Source organism: Zonotrichia leucophrys, chromosome 1A (assembly GCF_028769735.1).
Source record: "Zonotrichia leucophrys gambelii isolate GWCS_2022_RI chromosome 1A, RI_Zleu_2.0, whole genome shotgun sequence".
Taxonomy (NCBI): domain Eukaryota; kingdom Metazoa; phylum Chordata; class Aves; order Passeriformes; family Passerellidae; genus Zonotrichia; species Zonotrichia leucophrys.
In genome coordinates, this window is record NC_088170.1 from 15,761,409 (window position 1) to 15,781,462 (window position 20,054).

At 40.5% G+C, this 20,054-nt stretch overlaps 1 protein-coding gene across 8 annotated transcripts in view; it reads right to left on the bottom strand.

Moving 5' to 3' along the window:
- Positions 1-19,106, bottom strand: part of ABCC9 (ATP binding cassette subfamily C member 9) — a 72,926-nt gene extending 53,820 nt beyond the window's left edge. For 5 of the 8 annotated variants that reach the window (XM_064701620.1, XM_064701587.1, XM_064701628.1 and 2 more), the window contains exons 1-7: positions 18,744-19,106; positions 16,660-16,885; positions 8,339-8,504; positions 5,440-5,581; positions 4,953-5,074; positions 3,891-4,057; positions 2,984-3,226 (exon numbers count right to left, since the gene is read on the bottom strand). In XM_064701620.1, the coding sequence (XP_064557690.1) occupies positions 2,984-3,226; positions 3,891-4,057; positions 4,953-5,074; positions 5,440-5,581; positions 8,339-8,483 (819 nt within the window). In that variant the 5' untranslated portion in view covers positions 8,484-8,504; positions 16,660-16,885; positions 18,744-19,106. Of the gene's footprint in view, positions 1-2,983; positions 3,227-3,890; positions 4,058-4,952; positions 5,075-5,439; positions 5,582-8,338; positions 8,505-9,998; positions 10,068-16,659; positions 16,886-18,743 lie in introns of those variants that run through there. The other 3 variants (XM_064701601.1, XM_064701594.1, XM_064701607.1) reach the window with 3 other exon arrangements.
- Positions 19,107-20,054: the final 948 nt, after the last annotated feature.

The following is a 20,054-nucleotide window of genomic DNA, read 5'->3' on the forward strand; positions in this document are numbered from 1 at the left end:
AAATAAGCACCATGGGGTCAAATTAGAGCTACCATTTCAGAAAGGGGTGAGAAGGAAACTGCTTCCTCTGAGGAGGGAAAGAGCACAAGGGCCTCATGTGAGTTGCCCAGACAAAAGGCTCTGAATCTAAAAGGCCTAATGGGTTTTGAGCTTGAGTACCCTAAAAGGATTAATCACCATCTTCAAAAAATGATTAATAACTTTAACAGCTTGGGAGCAGCTAAGCTAATTTATTAGCTAAATGTTTGCCATCTTTTGGGGAAAAAAATGTTACATTGTTTTCGGCATTCAATTAATAGTAAATTTGTTAAATAGCAATGGTTGATCCTTATTTCTCTAACAATTTAATTGCCATTTTCACTGTTACTGCAATTTACACATTGGCCATCACTATATCAAATCTGTTTCCTTTTCATTGGAAAAAATGTTATTAAATTATCCAATTTATTGCAAAACACTGGCTTTTCTTCTTTTTTTTTTTTAATCAGGACTTTGTATTAGCTGAAGCATGTAACAGGAAGAGGGAAGAAAGACCTTTCTCTAATAATTCCTTCTCCAAAATGGTCTTTGAATGTTACGGGCTTGCATAGAATGTTGTGGTATTAATTAACCAGTCTGGGATGCTGTTCTCAGCCGTGCCACTTGATTTGGTTTTCCTTGTCTTTGTCAACTTCCTTTCAAATTCCTGTAATTTTTTCTACCTTGGGTACTCCACAGTTGGAATAAAGGGCAGTGAGACAGTGCTTTGTGATAAATCAAGTCACCTGTAAGGTTTGCCTTAGTAAATATGGAAATCTGACTGTTGCCATCATTCTGGAGCTGGCAGTATAAGCCTGGTGCTGAAGGGCAATGCCCTGTCCCTGTGATTGATAGTTAACACAATTTCATTCCTCCTTTTCTTGGCCCTAAGAGCCAAGAGCCATTGTGGCACATGAATACCAGACATAGGAAACTAATGGTCCTTGACTTTAGAAATTGATTTTTCTATTAAGTGCCCAAAAGAAAAGTTTTCTATTGCCCATCAGGACAAATTATACAACATTCAGGCTAGTGGGGTAAACCAAATGTAATATCAATGTGCTAAATCTATTTTTGGACATGTGATATATGATGTACTGATGTGTGGTGTGAAACATTTAGCCTGCTTCAATAGAAACTGAAACAAAAGCCAAGCTTTTCTGGAGGTTCACTTTTTTTGGTTTTTTTTGGAGGGGGGCAAGGGATGTAAATGGAATTATGTGAGAATTGATACTATTATATCCATTTTCATAACATGCAGAAGAGATAGCAAGACAATGTCATGTGAGCTATCTCAAAGGCACTTCACAATACAAAATATTCAAGGTCATGTTCAGCATCTTTCATTAAGGTGTGAGAAGAAAGGTTTGGGAAGGAACAGGAGTTTTCTCCCTGCAGGGCTATGGAGCACATCTGAGATCTGCAGGCACAGGCTGGGGTAACCCCACTTAATCCAGAGGAGGCTGTGGGGCTCCGCTCACCAGCAGGAGATTAGTGTAAAATACACACTTGGAACAGAGGCAGTGGCATATCACCTCCTCCAGACTGCAGACCACACTCCAGTCTGAAGAATTTTCCTTATTCTGTGGCTGTTTTCTGGCCCACCCAGGCACAAGCCAATGCATTTCTCCACAGGACTGAACTGCAGTGAGTCCCACTGCCTGGCTCCGTGGATTTGCTTTAGCCATTTGGTTTACTTTAACTTTATCTACAAAATACCAGTTTACTTCAGGGTTGCAGCCTGTTTTTGAATAGTAGCATAAATGTGCTAGAGGCTGTGGTAATCTCAAGGCTTTAAACAACTACAGAACACAAAATACCTGATGTAAGGCAGCATCAGAAATGTAAGTGTGACTGCATATGTAACATTTATGCATCTATATGTGCATGATATGCACTGAGGGAAGCTACACACTGAAAGTTTGTGCTCGTGCACAAGAGAAATGCACATTTACCTTGCCTTTTGGCATCTGAACTGCATTTTTGTGCAGGCACAGACAGTACCTGCAGATGTGAAGGAGCTACAGACAAAGGCTGGCACCCAGCTGTCGTGCCTGTCAAGAATGGCACAGACTCAGGTCCTTGGGCCACGTAGGTTCACATCTCTCTTTTGCCTCTTTAAGGGGTTTAGGCACCTTAAGAAACTGGTCTAAGGGATGCACCTCTCCTAGGTTGCTGTGTAAAGCTCAGCGTCAAAAACTCAGTAGCTTTCTGCCTAAAGCAGCAGGATATTGACCTCTGGTCTCTGTAATCCTCAACTGCAGAAGGAAAAAGAAGCAACCTATATCAATTAACCTATATCAACCTATAAACAATTGTACTGATAATTGTTTGATCTCAGAAGGCACAGAAAGGAGCCTGCAGCTCCATTAGCTGCTGGGAGCAAAGAGCTGCCTAAATGCATCCAGAACTTTCCCTGGAAAATCCTGCCCTACCCAGTGAGTTTTCCCAACCATGCTTTCTGTGCTGGGTCTTGCTGGGATGGAGTTAATTTCCCTCATCACAGCCTGCATGGTTCTGTGTTTGGGACTGGTGACTAAATCACTGCTAAGACACCAGTGTTTTGGCTATTCTTGATGTGTGGTTTTGGCAATTTTTCTGTCTGGAAAAAAAAAAAAAAGGTGAAAATGAGTGTTTCCAGCTGAAACTATGGACAGAATGTCTTACAGTTTCAAAAGTAGCTAAGATTTAAACAAATCTTTCACTGTTGAAATCTAGCAAGTGATCAGTCTGTTGTGGTTTTAGTTTCCAGTTGCACTCAGTTTGGCAACTCTCTCCTGCTATAAATTCACTTAAAACCAAACAGTAACTATTGGATTGGAACTTCCTACGCCAATGTTTCACCTTGGAACAAACGGTCCTAAGTTAAAAATTCCTAAAATGAGGATTTGATGAAAGCAGAAGAAATTCTAAGTGACACTTTGGCTTTCTAAGGCTGAACAGTGACATGGACACCTGTTCTTACCTTTTGTTCCTCATAGGCTTCTTTGAGACAGACATAATTTGTCAGTGCTCTCATTGCAATTGGCAGCTTCCCAATGGCCTTCAGGTCCACAGGTTTCTTGTGAGCAGAAATAATGAGAGTGTTCATCCACCAATAAGTTGCCTTTGAGAGCAAATTGACAAATGGCTGCAGGAACCTCACCCCCAGATCCTGCAGATCCTCTGGAGGCTTTACTTTCTGAGGGTTCATGAAAAACACATACCTCTGCAAAGGAGAAAACAGACAAACACAGGCTCAGAAATTATCTTAATGATTGTAATTTTTTAGTAAAAACTATGTGTAAGACAACCACAGTCTCAAATTTGCTTTTAAAGGTATGTGGAATTTGTGTGTAAGTAGGAGCATTTCCATTTTGACAGATAACTGGCAAACAATTTAGCAACATTGGATGTGGATACTGTTCTGAACCCTATCAGTACCACCTATCTCAAGCTGAAAAACAGTAAAAATTAAATATTTGGAATTAATTTTATTTTAAATTATCATGGGTAAGAACTTACGCTAACCTAAAGATTCACTACATAAGCAGTTCGTTAGCACTAACACAGCACATATTTTACAGATTGCATCCACCTATACCCTCCTCAAGTACACAAATATGCATCTATCTACACAAATACGTGTGCACTTTGTGTAGATAGATGCACACAGGCACGCACACACACCAAGCCCAGGGGACACATCAAGGACATACATTTTAAAGAGATTTAAATCACCACTGATATCCACAGAATTAACCAAACCTTTATGGCTAAGCTAAACTTGGCCCTAAACTTGACACTAGCCAGAGTTCCTGGGACTAAGGAGCCATCTTCACCCCCATGATGCCACTGATATTTTTCTAGATCCTGAGGAAGAAGGCACATACCCTGACTCGGATGACATTGATCTCCACAGCCATCAGCAGCCCATAGAGGATGACCATGATTCCAGTGATGCAGAAACGCAGCTGAGAAAAAGGCACCCCGTCCTGGCAGTATCTGACAAGCTTGATGGTTTTGGTGACAAAGGCCATTATCCAGTAAAGGAACAGGGCTGTAAAATAGGTGCATGTGCACAATTTAAAAATAAATTAATAAATAAGTATAACTACATCATTTTAGCTTCCATGGCTTGATATGGTGCAGGCACAGTGATCCTCTCTGTTACCAGCCACTGTTTTCTTTCCTGGGTCACAATCGTTCAAACAGATCCACAATGGCAGATCTTCACACAGGTACAAAACTCCACTGAAGAGGACTTAATCTGAGGGGGAACTTTGTTCTTATAGTGAAGGAAAAGGCACACAATTTGACAAAAGTCATTTTGCCTCTTAGAAAAAGCAGGGTGCATCCCAAGTGAGAATATGGAAACGTGCTCATTTGGGAAAAGGGTTTATGGAATTTAGTGTTAGCCTGCATCCTGGCTGGTATCTGTCAGGGCCTTGTTCAGGTGGTTGAGTTACAGGCAATTTGTACAACATACTTGTATGGAATATTATTCTGTCACATCTGGTCTGACCATCTCCTGACTGAGAGAGCAGATGGGATAATCTTGGAATCAGCTGCAAAAAATGTTGAGAAAGAGCAGCATCTGCACAGGAGTTTGTAGTCAGATCATTATTCAAAGTTTTGAAACAGCCCTTTGGAATGCAGACAAGTTTTTCCTCAAAATTATCACCTGTGTTAAAAAATACCTAAAATCTCATTATAGAAATGATACAGCATGCAAGGCTTTCTCTTTTGGAATAATTTTAGAAGTAGTTTTCAGATTGTACCGTATGAAAGGTGTAATAACTCCTATGATACTACCATATCTGCAAGAGCAGAGAGTTATTCCTCTCTGTTTTAATATTCTCACACATTCCACCATCCTCCTCAACCTACACAAGCTGAGTTTGGCTAAAATACTGGGATTTGTAAGAGCACATAAATATCAGAGGTAGACTTACCCAGCAGTAACTTTGGAAAGTTGGATGTTTCAATATTATGGTAATAGACTATGGATACAGTGGCAGCCACAAATCCCATTATAGCTGGTAGAAAGAGATGCAGGTGGCGAGATTTCATTTGTCTGAAAATAAAAACAACATAAATTAGTGAATTTAACGCCTTTTTTTCACAATTGTGTGAAACCATAAGTGTTCTGCTAATCTATTGAAGAGGACAAAAATGAATTTCTAGAGACAAAAATATTTTTGTCCTCATGAGTGCTTAACTTTGACCAATATTTTCTTGCTATAATAGCTTGAGAGAAGAATAAATGTTAACAACAGCTTCACCTTCATCCCATTAAAACCTGGACAGTTCATGAAAGGATTCTGTGAACTTTCTGGGGGAAAATCTCCTCATGCCTTACTAGTGCCAGCTCATCAGACATTAACATTATACATTAACAAATGCAATTAGCATGGTTATCCACCAAACCCTGCCACTTACGTGTCGGAAACAATCCCCTCTGCTATTTCACACACGTGCACGAACAGCAGGGTGAACGTCAGGATCCACCGCAGGTTGTGCCCAGGGAAGTGCAGCCAGGTGTTGTGGTGAATCTGCACTTTGGAGCTCTGGCTTCCCCAGCCTGGGAAATGATAGCAAGGAAAGAGAAAGTAAGTCAGTTACTGATCTGCTTATCAGTTTTCTGGGCCACACTTACATGCAATCGATACAAACCCCCTACAGGCTACAGGGCTGTTGTTACTAAAAAGATGACCCAGGACTGTCTCAATTGCCCCATAATTTAAATAAAACCCTGAAGACAATGAGACAACATTTTTTCCAAATTACAATCAAAGAAAAGTCCTTCTTGGCCAAGAAAAATGATAGAAAAACAACAACAAAAGAAACCACCCCAAGTGGCACCCTCAGGCAACAGAGACTGACAGAGCTGATGATGATGGCATCCTCATGTCTTTCACAGTCACAGAAAGAGCGGAAAAAATTTCCAACTGATATAAAAATTGCATCCTCAAATGTGGCCTCAAAGAGATGCATTTACTTGAAACAAGCAACATTCATTATCTGTTTCAGGCCTGGTTGGGAGTACAGTCTGAGTGGAGGCTAAACAGTGATTTCACAGCTTCTCTCCCTCAGGTACAGCCCAGGCCCCTCAGAGCTCCCAACACAGCTCCAGAACTCAAATTAACCAACAGATTCAACTTCAAGCCTATTTCCCTGTCATAACCTCAGATGTCACCTGCCCTTTCCAGGCAAGATCCTCTCTGTGGCCAGCAACCCAGCAAGAGGAGGGGCACAGAGGATCTGCGGGAGGGGACGAGGCCTGACCCCAGGCTGGCCTCCGGTTCGGCGAGCCTCGGCCTCCGTCGCTTCCCGCACAGGTACGGGGCTGCCCTGACTCAGTGGGCCCAAAAATCCCTCTTGCTGTAAAGCAAAACCTGGAATTCCCTGACAGGCTTCCCAAAGCCTGTCAGGAATCCCAACAACAGCACATTTTGGGGAAGTAAAGAAACCAAACAAAAGGAAACAAAACTAATTCATTTAAAACCCAGGATGTGCTTTTGCTAGGATGCAGTGCCTAATTGTGCTTGGAGGCTCACCAGGTGACTCAGGAACACATAAACCAAAACCTAAGTGTATTCATTCTTGGAAACTGTCAGCATTTCACCATTTCATCCTTGGTTAAGACACAAAATTCTTCAAGAACAAATTATTCTCTCTTCTCCATCGCTATCTCAAGCATTTTCTGTAGCTCTCTAAGACTTTCCTAATCTAATGTGGCTTTCTTTGACTTTGCTCCTGTCTTTGTCTCTCTCAAGATGCTTTTTATTTTTTCTTTGCCCACACGTCTGCACAAACACAGCTTATCACCAAATTTCTGGTTTGGAGTCAGTCTATACCATGGATTCCAGTTGGCTTTTAATGCTCTGTTCAACAATTTGTCCTGATAATTAGCATAAAAATAGAAAACAAAGAGTTACATACTTACATAAATAGCACACAATTTAAAATATTATATTGTTTCCTAATATTATTATGAAATAGAGGGAATGTTCAGTGGCTGCAATACTATTTCAAAATGAAATGGCTAATACTCTAAAAAAATTGAAGCAGCACTTAATGTTAGAGTGTTCTAAAATATTATCTTTGCCCTCAGACCTTGCATTGTACTTTCATCAAGTACTACTGCACAAAGCCCTGTGCTTCAAGCAGGACCTGCATCTCACCTCAAAGGAAGAGCCAGCACTGAGCTAAAAAATCCAGCACTGTTGGAGAGAGTTTCCATAACCCTGGGGTTTCTTTCTAGTCTTTATAATTTGTTAGAATTTGTTTCTTATTCTCTTGCTTAATTATTTAATTAGTTTTAGTCACTGGATCAGATCACAGTTAGGCACGGAGTGTCTTAGCCCACAGGTTCCAGTAGCATTTTATTCAACTGCTTGGGAGTCTTTTTGCATGATGAAGGTCCCTAAGTGTCCAGTCCAAATACAGTCTCAAATTCAAATCTTCCTTGAGGAAGAAATGCATTACTGTGCATCTACACATGCAACACCAGGAAAGTAACATGGAAGAGCTGACATGGCATTTCTCATGCAGTTGTCAGGAGAATATTTATTTTCACTAATACTTTTGATGGTTATTCAAGTCTCGTAATCTCCTATGATCAATTAGAATGCCACTGTTTGACCTCTGTGGAAAAGTATTAAATTGTATTTATTTCACCACTGCAAATTAACTGGGATAAAAAGACAACTGTAGAAAAAACTATCATTAGAGTACCAGCTTAGATGGGTTTTTTTACAAGACTATGTGAGTTGAGCCCCTCCACTATCCTACATTCCTCAAGAGAAATTTATCATTTCTTATTTTTTATTTCTGTTGGGGAAAAAAATCTCTATTGCTCTACTTTTGTTTACAAATGTTAGCAAAGAAGCAATTGTTCTTTATTATATATTTCCTACACCTGTCCTAGCATTAGATCCAATGTGAACATTTTGGATATTCTCCGTAATTCATGTAACTTCAAGGAAATTCAGACCCACTGCCCTAAGTCTTCTAATATCTAATAAAAACAAAGGTTGCAAGTTACCAATTTCAAATCTGAAGAAAACTTCTCCAGAGAGAAGTTTCACAGCAAATTTGGACCTGGTCTTTCTGGTTCTCATACATCTCTTCATGCTGATTAGTTCAGATTTATATCTAGAATTCCCACATTTCAGCAGGTTGGCCTCACATCCTCTGGGTGAAGCCATTCTTCCTCTTCTTTTTTCAGAATTCATAAATACAAAGCATCCAATAGTTCCACCGAGCCCATGCAAACATGACTGAGTACAAACACATGCTCGAATGTGGGATGGCAGAGCTCCATGGAATAACTCACCAATGAACAAAATTGGGAAGGTGATAAACAGCAGGAAGACATGAGGGACCAAGTTGAGGGCATCCACAAAGCAGACATTCCTGAGGACACCAGCACTGATGTTGTAGGCTGAGGCATTGTCGTTACCACAAAATGCGAGTCTCATCTCTTCTGGAGGGTCTGGCTACTACAGAAATGAGAGAAATGTTGACTACCAAGAGTGCCAGCATTCCCTTTGGCTAAAGACAAAATTAATATAATAAAGAGAAAAGGAAGGAGCACACTGAACAATCCATAGAGAATAACACAATTGTGTTTTGAAAATTACTTTGGGCCTTGTCAAATACAAGTACATTAGAAGGCTGTGTTTATATGACATTAGTATTGTTTATATTTTATAATATTATTTATATTTAGCTGCATTCATTATTTAAGTGCTATTTTTAAATACATTATGCTATAACTTCTAGTGCTCACTATAAGCACAAACACTATGCTTCAATAGCTCTGTGAGAATATAAAGCAAGTAGAAGATTTGAAAAATAAGTATTTGCATTTCTCATAACAAAACCCAAGGGGACATAAATTGACCTGTGTGTTGCTGTTTCTTTGGTGAGCCAAGACTGTCTGTGCAATATCTCCAACAATCTGTTGCACTGCATTCCCAGTGCAAGCTCTGAACCTTTGGTATTTGTGATCTGGCAGCTTTGCACTCACTAATATTTTGTATTTCTTCGTTGTCACATAGAACAATGGCCACACACAGGAGACGTTACAGAAAAATGACAAACTCTTAACCAAAGTAAGTGGTACTGAAGATTGCCTATGCAGTAAATTAGCATTTATGTTTGATCCTGAAAACCCTTAAACATGTGCTTAGACTCATCCCAGCAGTCTCTGCCTTCCATGACTTCTAGTGAGATTATCTTTGTACACCATGATAAACTCCTGTGTTCGTGCTTGCAGAGTGTGGGCCATAGAGTGGCCCACAGTTGTGGACAGGTTCTGGCTTAAATCAACCTGTGCATCATTTATTTTTTGTCTTCTGTACAAGAAGATGAAACAGACTGCAAACAAAGCCTTTCCTTGCTCATTTCTTTGCCTGAGACCTACACAGAGCAACAGAGTACTGTAGAGTAAGTTGTGGAAACTCATTTATCCATACGCTTTCTCAAATTTTACATGCTGAAATAGAAGGAATGTATTTAATTTAGCAAAGCACCTGTCTGCAAGAACGTTGGTATTAATAGGTTTTGCAGAATCAGAACAAGATAGGGATGCAGAAAATGTATAAATGCAGTTTAAAAACAAAAAAAAAATGAATAGGGAGAAAAATATTTCCTTCTTTCCTCATATAGTTATTAGTTCTGTAAGTTGTTTAAACAAGGTAATCATAACAAGGTAAGCATAAACTACACAGGTAGTCTCTTAGAGACAGAACAAACATACAGATCATTACAAAAATATAGAATTCAAATAAGCATTTTAAACCTCTGCTAAACCCCCTGTTAGCTTTTAAGCAAGTTCTTTTTGGATCTGAAAATCACAACCCATATCAAAACTCGTCAAAGAGGACTTTCTTTGAAAGGAGTGTGATAAATGCATTCCTTTCCCAAATATATCTGTAGTTTATGGCTGAGATTTACCAGAAGTTAAGCATAACTCACATTCAGGTACTCACTGTGAGGCAAAAGCTGAGGGTCAACTGACTCAAACTTCAGTTACCACCATTTGCTAACAGTCCATGTGCTGTAACACAATTTGATGGAGATTTTGGCCCATTGTCTATAATGAATAGAGTGATATGACCACTATCATTCTATAATTTTATTGTTATACCAAAATGTATTCAAAAATGCATAAGGCTAGTAACGAAAAATAAACATTATGTTAATGTGGGATCTGTCTGAATATATCAAGGAGTTATTAGCAAAACAAATAAGAAACTTTTTAAAAAAATCTACACAGAGGTTGTTTGGGTTTAATTTGTGAAAGCTTGACATGTCTTCTTTAAGGGAAATATAATGATAATGGTAATCTCTTGAAAATCAGAAGTGCTGTTTCCTCATTTTTATCGAAGGTCAGAAGTCCAAGGGAGTTCTGCTGGGAATTTTCCTCCCTTTCCCACAATGATGACTCTCTTCTGAGGCAGCATAAGATGCTGTTGTGGTCTAGTGGTTGGAGTGGTACTGAAAGGCAGGAGAATCCTGGGTTCAGATGACCACTGAATCATTTACTCCCTGTGTAGCTTTTGGCTCCAAGTCAAAAATCAATCTGGGAGAAAGGATGAAAACCACATCCAAGGGAAGCTAAGGGAACTGTTGGTTTTTTCCCATTTTTCTGGAAAGGAAATAGAATAGAGGCAGCAAAAGTGAAGGACTGTTAACTGCAGGAAGAGTGTTTTCTCTTAACTGGAGACCACCATCAGTTTGCAGAGGTTTCCTATCACACCTCAAACAACAGTTGCTAAAAGCCCTCATGCAAGATGCATCTTTGAAGAATCACATTTGAATCTTCACAAGAATCTGTGCTGGGCCTAGTCCTGATGGAGTATCACAAACAGTATAGTAGGGAGTATCCAGTAACATTCTTAAAACCAATAGTCTTTTGCACATTGCCAGGACTGAGAAAAGAACCTGGTCCGATTAATTAATACTGATATCTACAGACAGTGCCCATCATGCTGGTGATCTTTTTCAAGAGAAGGTAAGGGCAGTCTATTCACAATACTTCTGTTCATTTCCAAAAAAGAGAGGTAGAATTTAATTGCCTTCTCTTAAAAAAAAAAAAAAAAAAAAAAAAAAAAAAGAGAGAGAGAAAACCAAGTCTAGATTTGTTAGTTTGCAAAAATTCCCAGAAAATAAAAAAGATTATATGGCAAATGAAACGAGATAGGGCAATTGACACTAAATTCCTAAGCTTTTCTATCAGAAAACCTCATCATGAATCTGTTTATCCAGTGACCATATTCATTAAGCTTCCACAGGCTTAAAATCCATGAAAATATTCTGATCAGTGTGGTGCTGTTGTGCTGCTCCAATGTAGCTTTGGCCTCATAAAATGCCAAATCATCAAATGTACAACTTCCCTGTTTAGCAGCACTCAGCTCAGGACACACATCCAGTACAGTCTGGCACTGATAGGGAATGGAGGAGATAAGAACTGTGGAAGCATTAATAGTCCAGTGATCCTTCCTTCCTCCCTTCCCTCCTTTCTTCCACCCATTTTTTCATTTCCACTGTGCTGGGAATGAGCTGTGGCTGGAAGTGGAGGATTCATATTCTGCATCTGTTGGTATACCCCAAATTTCATAACACCTGCTGCTGGCAGTTCTCTGGATCTTCAAGAATGGTGTATGAAAACACCCTGCACTACCTTATGGCTCTGAGAAATAATTATCATCTCCAGGGTGCCTTGTGGAGAGACAGAAACCACTCCATCCTTCCCTTCCCATCCATTTCTGGTTCAGAAGGCAGATCCCACACACCCTCCACAGTTTTGTTACTCAAACCACCAGATCTTGCTCTGTTTTTTTGAAAACTTAGATACAGAGGAGACTCTGGAGGTGGAGACATGCACAGAACCATCACCCCCTGGAATAAATCATGTAGTGTAGCTCCTGCCTCTTGGCTCAAGTTTCCTAGATAAGGGAAAAATACTGGATGAAGTTTTGCTGGTATCAAAGGGAGGATGCTTTGCATTTACAGTCAATGCCCTTTGCTTTGAAGATGAAATTAGCCATTGCTTTTTGCAGCATCAGGGCATGCCTCCAGAAGCTCATTTCCATTAGCCTCAAAGTTTAACAAGCTGAGTTCTTCTCCAAAGAAGGACAGAAAGAAAGCCCCTAAGGCAGAAGAACAAATCCTTCATTTCTCTAGATAGTACAGGGTATTTTTCAACAATGCTTTTGCAGTTCCACTAAAAATAATAGGAATTGGATCATGACAAGTTTTCAGATGCAATCTCTCATCCAAGAAAACAGTGCAGCCTTCAGTCTTTTTCAAATTAAAATTTGATAATATAGTGGCAAAATTTCTTGTGCCCATGCTCAGATCCCATGATTGGAAAGTACAGTGTAGCTACAGAAGGACACATTTTTAGGCCTGCAAACAGATTAAGCTTCAGGCTAATTAAAGAGTCAAAGTTTCACTTTTAAACAGCATTTCAGTATTGCAATTTAAAGAGATTCTAAGAATTTCAAAGAGTTTTAAAAGGCCTCAGCTACACTGACTTTTAATGAGCCGTAGTTTTGAAAGCTTTCACTCATAAAACTGAGCCTGGAAATTAGGACAGTTTGAAGATCTTGTTTCCAGTTACCCAGTGAAACAGAGAAAAGGCACCATGCCCCTCTTTCTCTACAACCGTAAGATTTCATGAAATGAAATGAAAATGTGAAAATTAAGAACAATAAATTAAAAACAAAAAACAAACCACAAAATAAAGCCAAAACATGAAGAATTGAAGAATTGCAGTTGTGCTTACTGTTGTAACTCACTGAAAACTGTAGCAGGAAAGGAAGATGGAACACTTCTATGACTGACCACTGATCAAATTTGGTTCCCTCAATAAAAATTAAACCATTAAAGTATTCTTTCTTTGGCGTTTACTAGTAAGAAAATGCTGGGCTTCAGTCAGAACTACATCTGTAGAGAGGGAAAAAGAGGTATCTTGCCCATGTGAGGAAGTGCTGTTTGTTTCTCTCCACGCTGAGCTTTATGCAAGTACATAACTAAATACACTGAATACTTATTCTGTATTTTCCATCGAAAAAAATGACAGAATGTTAATCACACAGAACAGCAAAACTTTTAATGCTGAAGGTCTTTGAATTAGACCTAAGCAAGTGAGAATACAGAGCTCACTCAAGTTTTCCCACCCTGTGGTCAAAGGTGATTTTCTCCTTCACAAAAATGAGGAGGCAGACTTTTTAGGCCACAGTAAGTATGTGGGGAGAGATCAAAGAGATAAAACTGGGCTGCAGAGCCACAGGAGGAGAAATTTGAAGAGATTTCTGTTGTAACAGGGATGGAAGAGATTAAAGCCTTTAATACTCCAAGTCAATGCATTCCAGAGCAGCAGCTGCCCTCCTACACCTGCCAGGACCCTTCCTTGGGAACACTGGAAACAGCCCTGCCTGGAAGGGTACACAGGTGAATTAAGCAGCAAAGCCAGATGGGTTTATCCCCCTCTGCAGTCTGCCTGCCTTGCTGTGGGCTCACAGTCCAGCAGAGAGTCACACGAGCATAGTTCTGTCTCACAATTAACAGTCCTAATCAATGTGGTGCTGTTCCCAAGGTAAGAAGCTCTGTTCACATCAAGCTCAGCATCAGAGCTGAACTGCTGCAGTTGTCCTACTTTAATTCCCAAGCTGGCTCATGCAGGACTGTCTCAAGGACATAAACACAGGAGAAATGTCCACCAGCCTCTTAGCAAAACTTTATCTGTGGGGCCCAAAGGAAGGGAGAGGCACTGGAAAACAAAGGCCTCTTCCTCTCATATGCATTGACCTTTCTCTAAGCTCATGCTCAGGTTGGAACCTTTGGAGCTGAAAGCTTCTCTACAGGAAGATGGCTTTGACTGGCCAACAGCAATGTCTGAACAAAATGGGAGCAGTCTAACTGCCACATTGAAAACAGAAATTGTGTAACCTAAAAGTGAATACTCTGGAGAAAACAGATGAAGGGTTAGAAAGTTATTTTGAAATTTGTTGGTCATCTGCAGTTATGAACCACTACTTCTCATCAGGTAGCAGCAGCCATTCAGAATAACTGTTGAGGGGCTCATAAACTAATTTAAAAAGACAATGTTATTCATAGTCATTGCAAAAAAATGGCTTTCCCAGAGAAAGTGTCGCTTGCTGTTGAATACAGTAGGCCAACAAGTTATGCTGGATTATCTGCAGCAACGTGGGTACATCAAAGTTTGCTTCACTGCTAATTACAGCAGGAATGTTACACTTTATTATAATATTGCCAAGCATGCTAAGTTTAATATATCATTTCAGACATGGAAATGTAGTAATGGGACAAAGATCATCTGATAACAAGCATGTGCCATCTGAGGTTACCAGCTACATTCAGCAACCCAGCAGGAATACCAAGTGCCAGGTAATTTTTTGTTTTAACACTTGTAGGCTGGAAGGCCTTCGTCTTTCTAAGTTACTGTAAAATTACTCACTTTAACTTCTGTCTTTATGAACTCTACAACTCATCAGAGATTCTCAGAGGTGGTTTTTCCTTCTCCCTTTGAGAATGACCTGTGCAGAATAGTCAATATGAGCTAAAGCCATCAGCCAAACTTCAGAGAGGGGAATGGAAAGAACAATTAGGAGGATGGGCCCATGTTGGTACTAGTGGAAGGTAAATTTCAGCTCTCCTTTACATCATTTGGGAATCTGATTCCATGTTGGTTTACTTTAATGAGGATGTGAACTATCTGAACAGCAGTTCACCCTTCAATGAAATAGCTAAAAAACCCCTCATGTCCTTTAAGCATTTAAATTTTTATGCTAGGGTCCCCATTACTGGCAAGTTAAGACTTCCTGGTTTTAGGCTAAGGTGGACAGATACAGTCATAAGAGAATAAACAGAAAACAGAACAAAAGTGATTCATGAACAAATATTCACTGTGAAGAGGAGAGAAGTTTTGGGAAGAAAGAAAATAGGTCAAAGTCATAAACATGGAAATGACAAAACACTGAACCTAAACACTCACAAATCTCATTTTAACAAGCATAAATGGGGATTCTCAGGGCACTAAGCCAGTTCATGAGATATATTTTCCATAAGCAATTCTGAAGAAGACAATGGGAAAATGGTAGATAATCTAAATTTCCATTAAAATTATGAGAACATCCTCACCAAGTACAAAACTATAAGATTCCTAATTAAAGACAATTTAAGTACCTTAAGGGTCTTTTAAAGTGGACTTAAAAATCTTCATATTCAAGAGTTTGATCTTACCTGAATTATCACTCTGATCGTCATGCTCTGCAAGGTACTTATGACTACAAAAAAATGAGTATAAGTACACTCCTCAGGTGGAGCTTGTTTGGGGGAATAAGAATATTTTGAAAACATTTATTGCAGTAGTTCTGTTGTCCATACTTTAAAAAAAATATATAAATTGATAGTTGCACTTCCTAATATATCTGTTTACAGAGCATACTTGTGTCTCAGTTCAGATCAAATTTCATTTTGGTCATAGATAAAAGGTGGATTATATGCCCATATATACATATAAACATGTATGTATATACATATGTGTATGCATATAGGTGCAGGGTGAAGAAAATACTCAGAGTTTTACGAAAGTACTTAGTTCTTATCTTCTGGATAAATCACAAAAGTAAAATTTGTCTTTCCTTCTGGAATTTCCCATAGTAAATTTTAACTAAGGACAAATTTATAGCTTTGAATGGAAGGCCTAACTCTGAGGTTTTCCACAGATTTTAGGTTAGTGCTCTGATTATTTTTTCTTTCTAGGTTGAACCCTTCTAGTTTGCTCCTCTTACCTTCCTAAAAGCACTCTAACCCAACCTATGTGATCTATAGTCTTGCAAAGAGTGCTGCTGAGCTAACGGCAGAAAGCACTGTCCCTTTAAAATCTATTTTATCAAAAACGACCCAATACAAAATACAATTTGGTTTTTATTCCTTTTTTAAGCTGTGACCCCCTATGCTCCACAGACCCCTCTTCCTTGCTAAGCACTGTCCCAGCTCCCCTGGGCCTCAGGATGATGAATTACCTCTGGTGCTTGTCAGCATTCGCAGCGCTAACTGCCGTGTGCCACAGCCTGATCCAAACGGTGCTGAAGTCAATGCAAAGAATCTCATTGACTTCGGGAGCCTTCTGGATCAGGCTCCAAACACAGGGAAAATCACAACGGCAGTGCTGCTAAACAGGCTATTGGCACTGCAAATTTCACACAAACATCTGCAGTGGTCTCACACATCTAAATACATCGCTTTTTTTCTTTTTCTTTCTTTTTTGGAAAGCTTCTCCACACAATGCAATCCCCAACACCAGCGTGCTACGCTGCCTGCTGTAAAACCTTCGACTTCACATTGCCAAGACAGGACAGTTTAAAAAAAGAAACATAACCCTGTGAACAGCAGCAAAGAAAACATCAGCAGGAGGGGACGGTAAAGAGAGAACGCCTGCGAATGAAAAAGGAAAAAGAGATTGGAGTTGTAATCCCAGGAAAGAACGAGGAGCAGCCCTGTCCCACAGATATAAAGGGAAGGAGGAGGAGGAGGTGGTGGTTAGTGGGAGATAATGGGGGGAGGGTCATCGCATGCCCCGTTTGGTTGCTGAATGTTAGATCAAACTCTGCAGCTTACCTTTGTAAACACAACCCCAAAATACAACCCAAAGTGTCACTCGGTTGTGCTATGTGATCAATATCATCCCGATGGCAGGATTTTCCTCCACTTAGTGAAGCCGCTCCAAGCCCTGGAGTGGATTATTTTTAGGCTGGTGATGGGAAGATCAGCTGCTGCCTCCTATCGAGTTTCCAAAGTGCACAAACTCTTCTTGCCTTTCTCATACGCTGAAGGGGGCAGGAAACTGGGAAGAGACAGGCAAGCAAAAAGCACCAATTTTTCGCCTCCTGAAGCTACAGTACCCTGGGATTTCTTCTGCTTGCTTTTATTTTCATTTTTCCCTCTCTGGAGCAGTAAGATTCCAAGAAGCTGCATTGCAGCACATGGACTATTGGCAGATGGCTATTCTGAAGTAATTGATTTAGACAAGGTAGTCTAACTTTTGGCAGGCTTGCAGAAATTCAGCTTTTGATTTATGTGTAATTAATCTTGTATAATTTGAATTTGACAATATAGTTTTGCATGTCTTCCACTGTATTAAGCAGAAAAGTCTACTCAGATATTTTACTTTACTCACTTACCTAAGTCCCTTCAGCTCTTCCGCTTAAAATTCTGACCAAATCTCGCTTTTTGATGCACAGGTCTGCTTCTTGTGAAATGCCTTTTTAAATACTTGAAATAAAATTCCAAACTAATTCGATGCTCATACCAGGAATATAGTTTTCAATACAATAGCCCTAATTTACATGGGATAACATTTTTTAGTTGCAAGATCCATTACATATGTTTACTTAGAGGTGAAGAAATCCCAAGAGAGCCCACATGTGGTCTGTTTGTTTGTTTGCTCATTTTCTCACAGCACCATCAAACAAAGATGAACCAAGATTCGGATTTTTCCATCATGACAGTTTCACTTGAGCCTTACAATTTGAGGCCATATATTGCAAAGATCTGGGACTTGTGATGCAGCACCAGACATGTGGCAATGCAGGGTGGTTTTGAGTACACTGTTGGAATCACAGAATAGCCTGAGCTGGAAGGGAGACACAAGGATCACCTGGACCAATTCCTGTTCAGTCATTCAGTACTGAAGCTGGAGGCCCTTGGGACAGAATTCTGCTTAGACCTCACAGAATCCAGGGATTGCATCTAGATAATTAGAGAGCAAATGGTTTCCAAGGGATTGAGGTCAAAGATGTTTCCATGTTTCCATGAATGGGGTTACAGAGAATGCTAAACTGAGAATGGACTTGGACGGCTGAGGCCAAACACTGCAGGATTTATCAAAACCTTGGCAAACCCAGACTGCTCCTTTTTCTTTGATGTTTCCAACCTGACTGTTGTAGGGATAAGAAATCAGAAATCTCAGAGCTAATTAGTACCTTTTGTTAGCTCCCATTGATTTGAAATACCAACACAGCTTTACACTTCAACAGACCTCAACAGTCCTCCAAGGCACTTTAAAATCTTTGACTTGTGTTTAGTTTGGTTTTTTTTTCCTTTTATTTCTTCCCTTTTCATGTATGAAATGCTTTAGAAAAAAAGATTAAGGATTGGGAGTCTCTGAGTTCTGCTATATATCTGTTTGTTAAAGAAGATTTTTTAAAAATAAAAAAGTTTTAACCCATCAAATCATCTGAAATAGCACTGTCATGTAATATTTTTGAAAAAACATTTAATTTCTGACAGAAGTGAGTAACATTTATGGTCACAATTTTCTTCACCAAAACATGAATATTTAGTTCACTGTTATTCAGTTCTGTCTTTTCTACAAAATTTTTAAACAGAAAGGAAAAAAATAAGGCAAAGTGAACATGGAATCAGCCAGCATGTTTCATTTTGCTGTTTCTAAATGGGGCATTTCATTTCTCTGCATGACAAGCTAAAGTGTTTTGAAATGCATTTAAAAAGAATTAAGAAAAATGAAAAGCTCTGAAATGTCAGAACAGTCAGCCCTGATCTGGCATTTTGTATGATGGCTTTTCGATTTGTCAGGGGGAAGGAGGGGGGACGGAGAGGGAAAAAATGGCAATTACAGGAATTCAAAATGTTTCAGGGAATGTTTGGACGTTTAAATGGATGGAAACAACCACAGGCCGAACCTCAGGTACCCCCACGTCCAGCACGTCACCGGCTTTCCCAGGCAGCCTCCGGAAGACGAGATCTGGTACCGACATCTCCCCAAGCCGAGGCTGATTCAGCTGCAGAGGTGCCCGCGGTGCGGGACCGAACCGGGCACGGCCCCGCCAGCACCGGGACTGCCGCCCTGGCAGCGGATGCGGTGGCGGAGGGAGGCATCGCGGGGAGGGATGCAGGGAGGATGCGGGGAGGGATGTAGAGAGGGATACGGGGAGGGATGCAGGGAGGGATGCGGGGACAGATGTAGGGAGGATGCGGGCAAGGATGCAGGGAGGGATGCGGGGAGGGATGCAGGGAGGGATGCGAAGAAGGATGCGCCACCCCTCGGGCTCCCGCGGCCGCCGCTGCCGCGGCACTCACCGGCAGCGGGGTCCCTCCGCGGGCTGGTAACCCCGGAGCGAGGGGAGCGCCTGACCATGGCGGATGGGCAGCTCAAAGGCAGAAGCTGCTTCACCTGATGGCTTCGGGGAGGGAGAGGCAGGATGCAAAATATTCTAAGCGGATCTTAACAAAACCACTGAGTTTTGGCTCCTTCGTTTTGTGAAATCCACGGCCCGGCCGGCACTGATTTCCACACCCTGGTGGGCTTCCATCAGCTTGACCAGCTGAACCCAAAAGAACCAAAATGGTGGAGGAATAACATGTGTGGGAAAAGGTTTTCATAAATTAGGACTCACCAATGTGAGGAAAATGACCCAATAGGCGCTGCAGTGTGGATTTCTTTGCCACAGGTCCTGGCTGGGCACTCTCCACCTGAACTGTCTTGGTTCATTTAACTCACTAACCAGGAAAGGAAGGTGGCTGCACTCTGGACCCTGCTCACACAACAAGCTGTTCTGGTTTCAGCTGCCAGCAGCTCTCTCTGCCGTTTCCCATATTGTGGGCCAATCCATAAGTGCCCTTCTACAGCATTTATGGCAATCAAAGCACTGGACCATAAAGAGTTTCCACTTATTAGCCAAACTCAGGGAGATGCCTGTCTTGTCCAAGATGCTCCTTGTCTTTTCCATTTCTTAGGTGAAGAGCTGAGATCACCATCATTTTATCCACTAAAGTAGTTGTTTTGGAGAAAACCTCTCATTGTGCTGAACTGGATAAACTACTTGACTGATTTTAAACCAACTTACATAATTTACACCAGGGATTTATGCTAATAAAAAAACCAGAGTCGATTATATATTATAAGTTATGGACTATCAAGTCTTTATTTTGCTTCTAAATTTGTCACAGTGACAGAATCCCCACAGGGCTGTGTCAGAACTCATGCCACCATA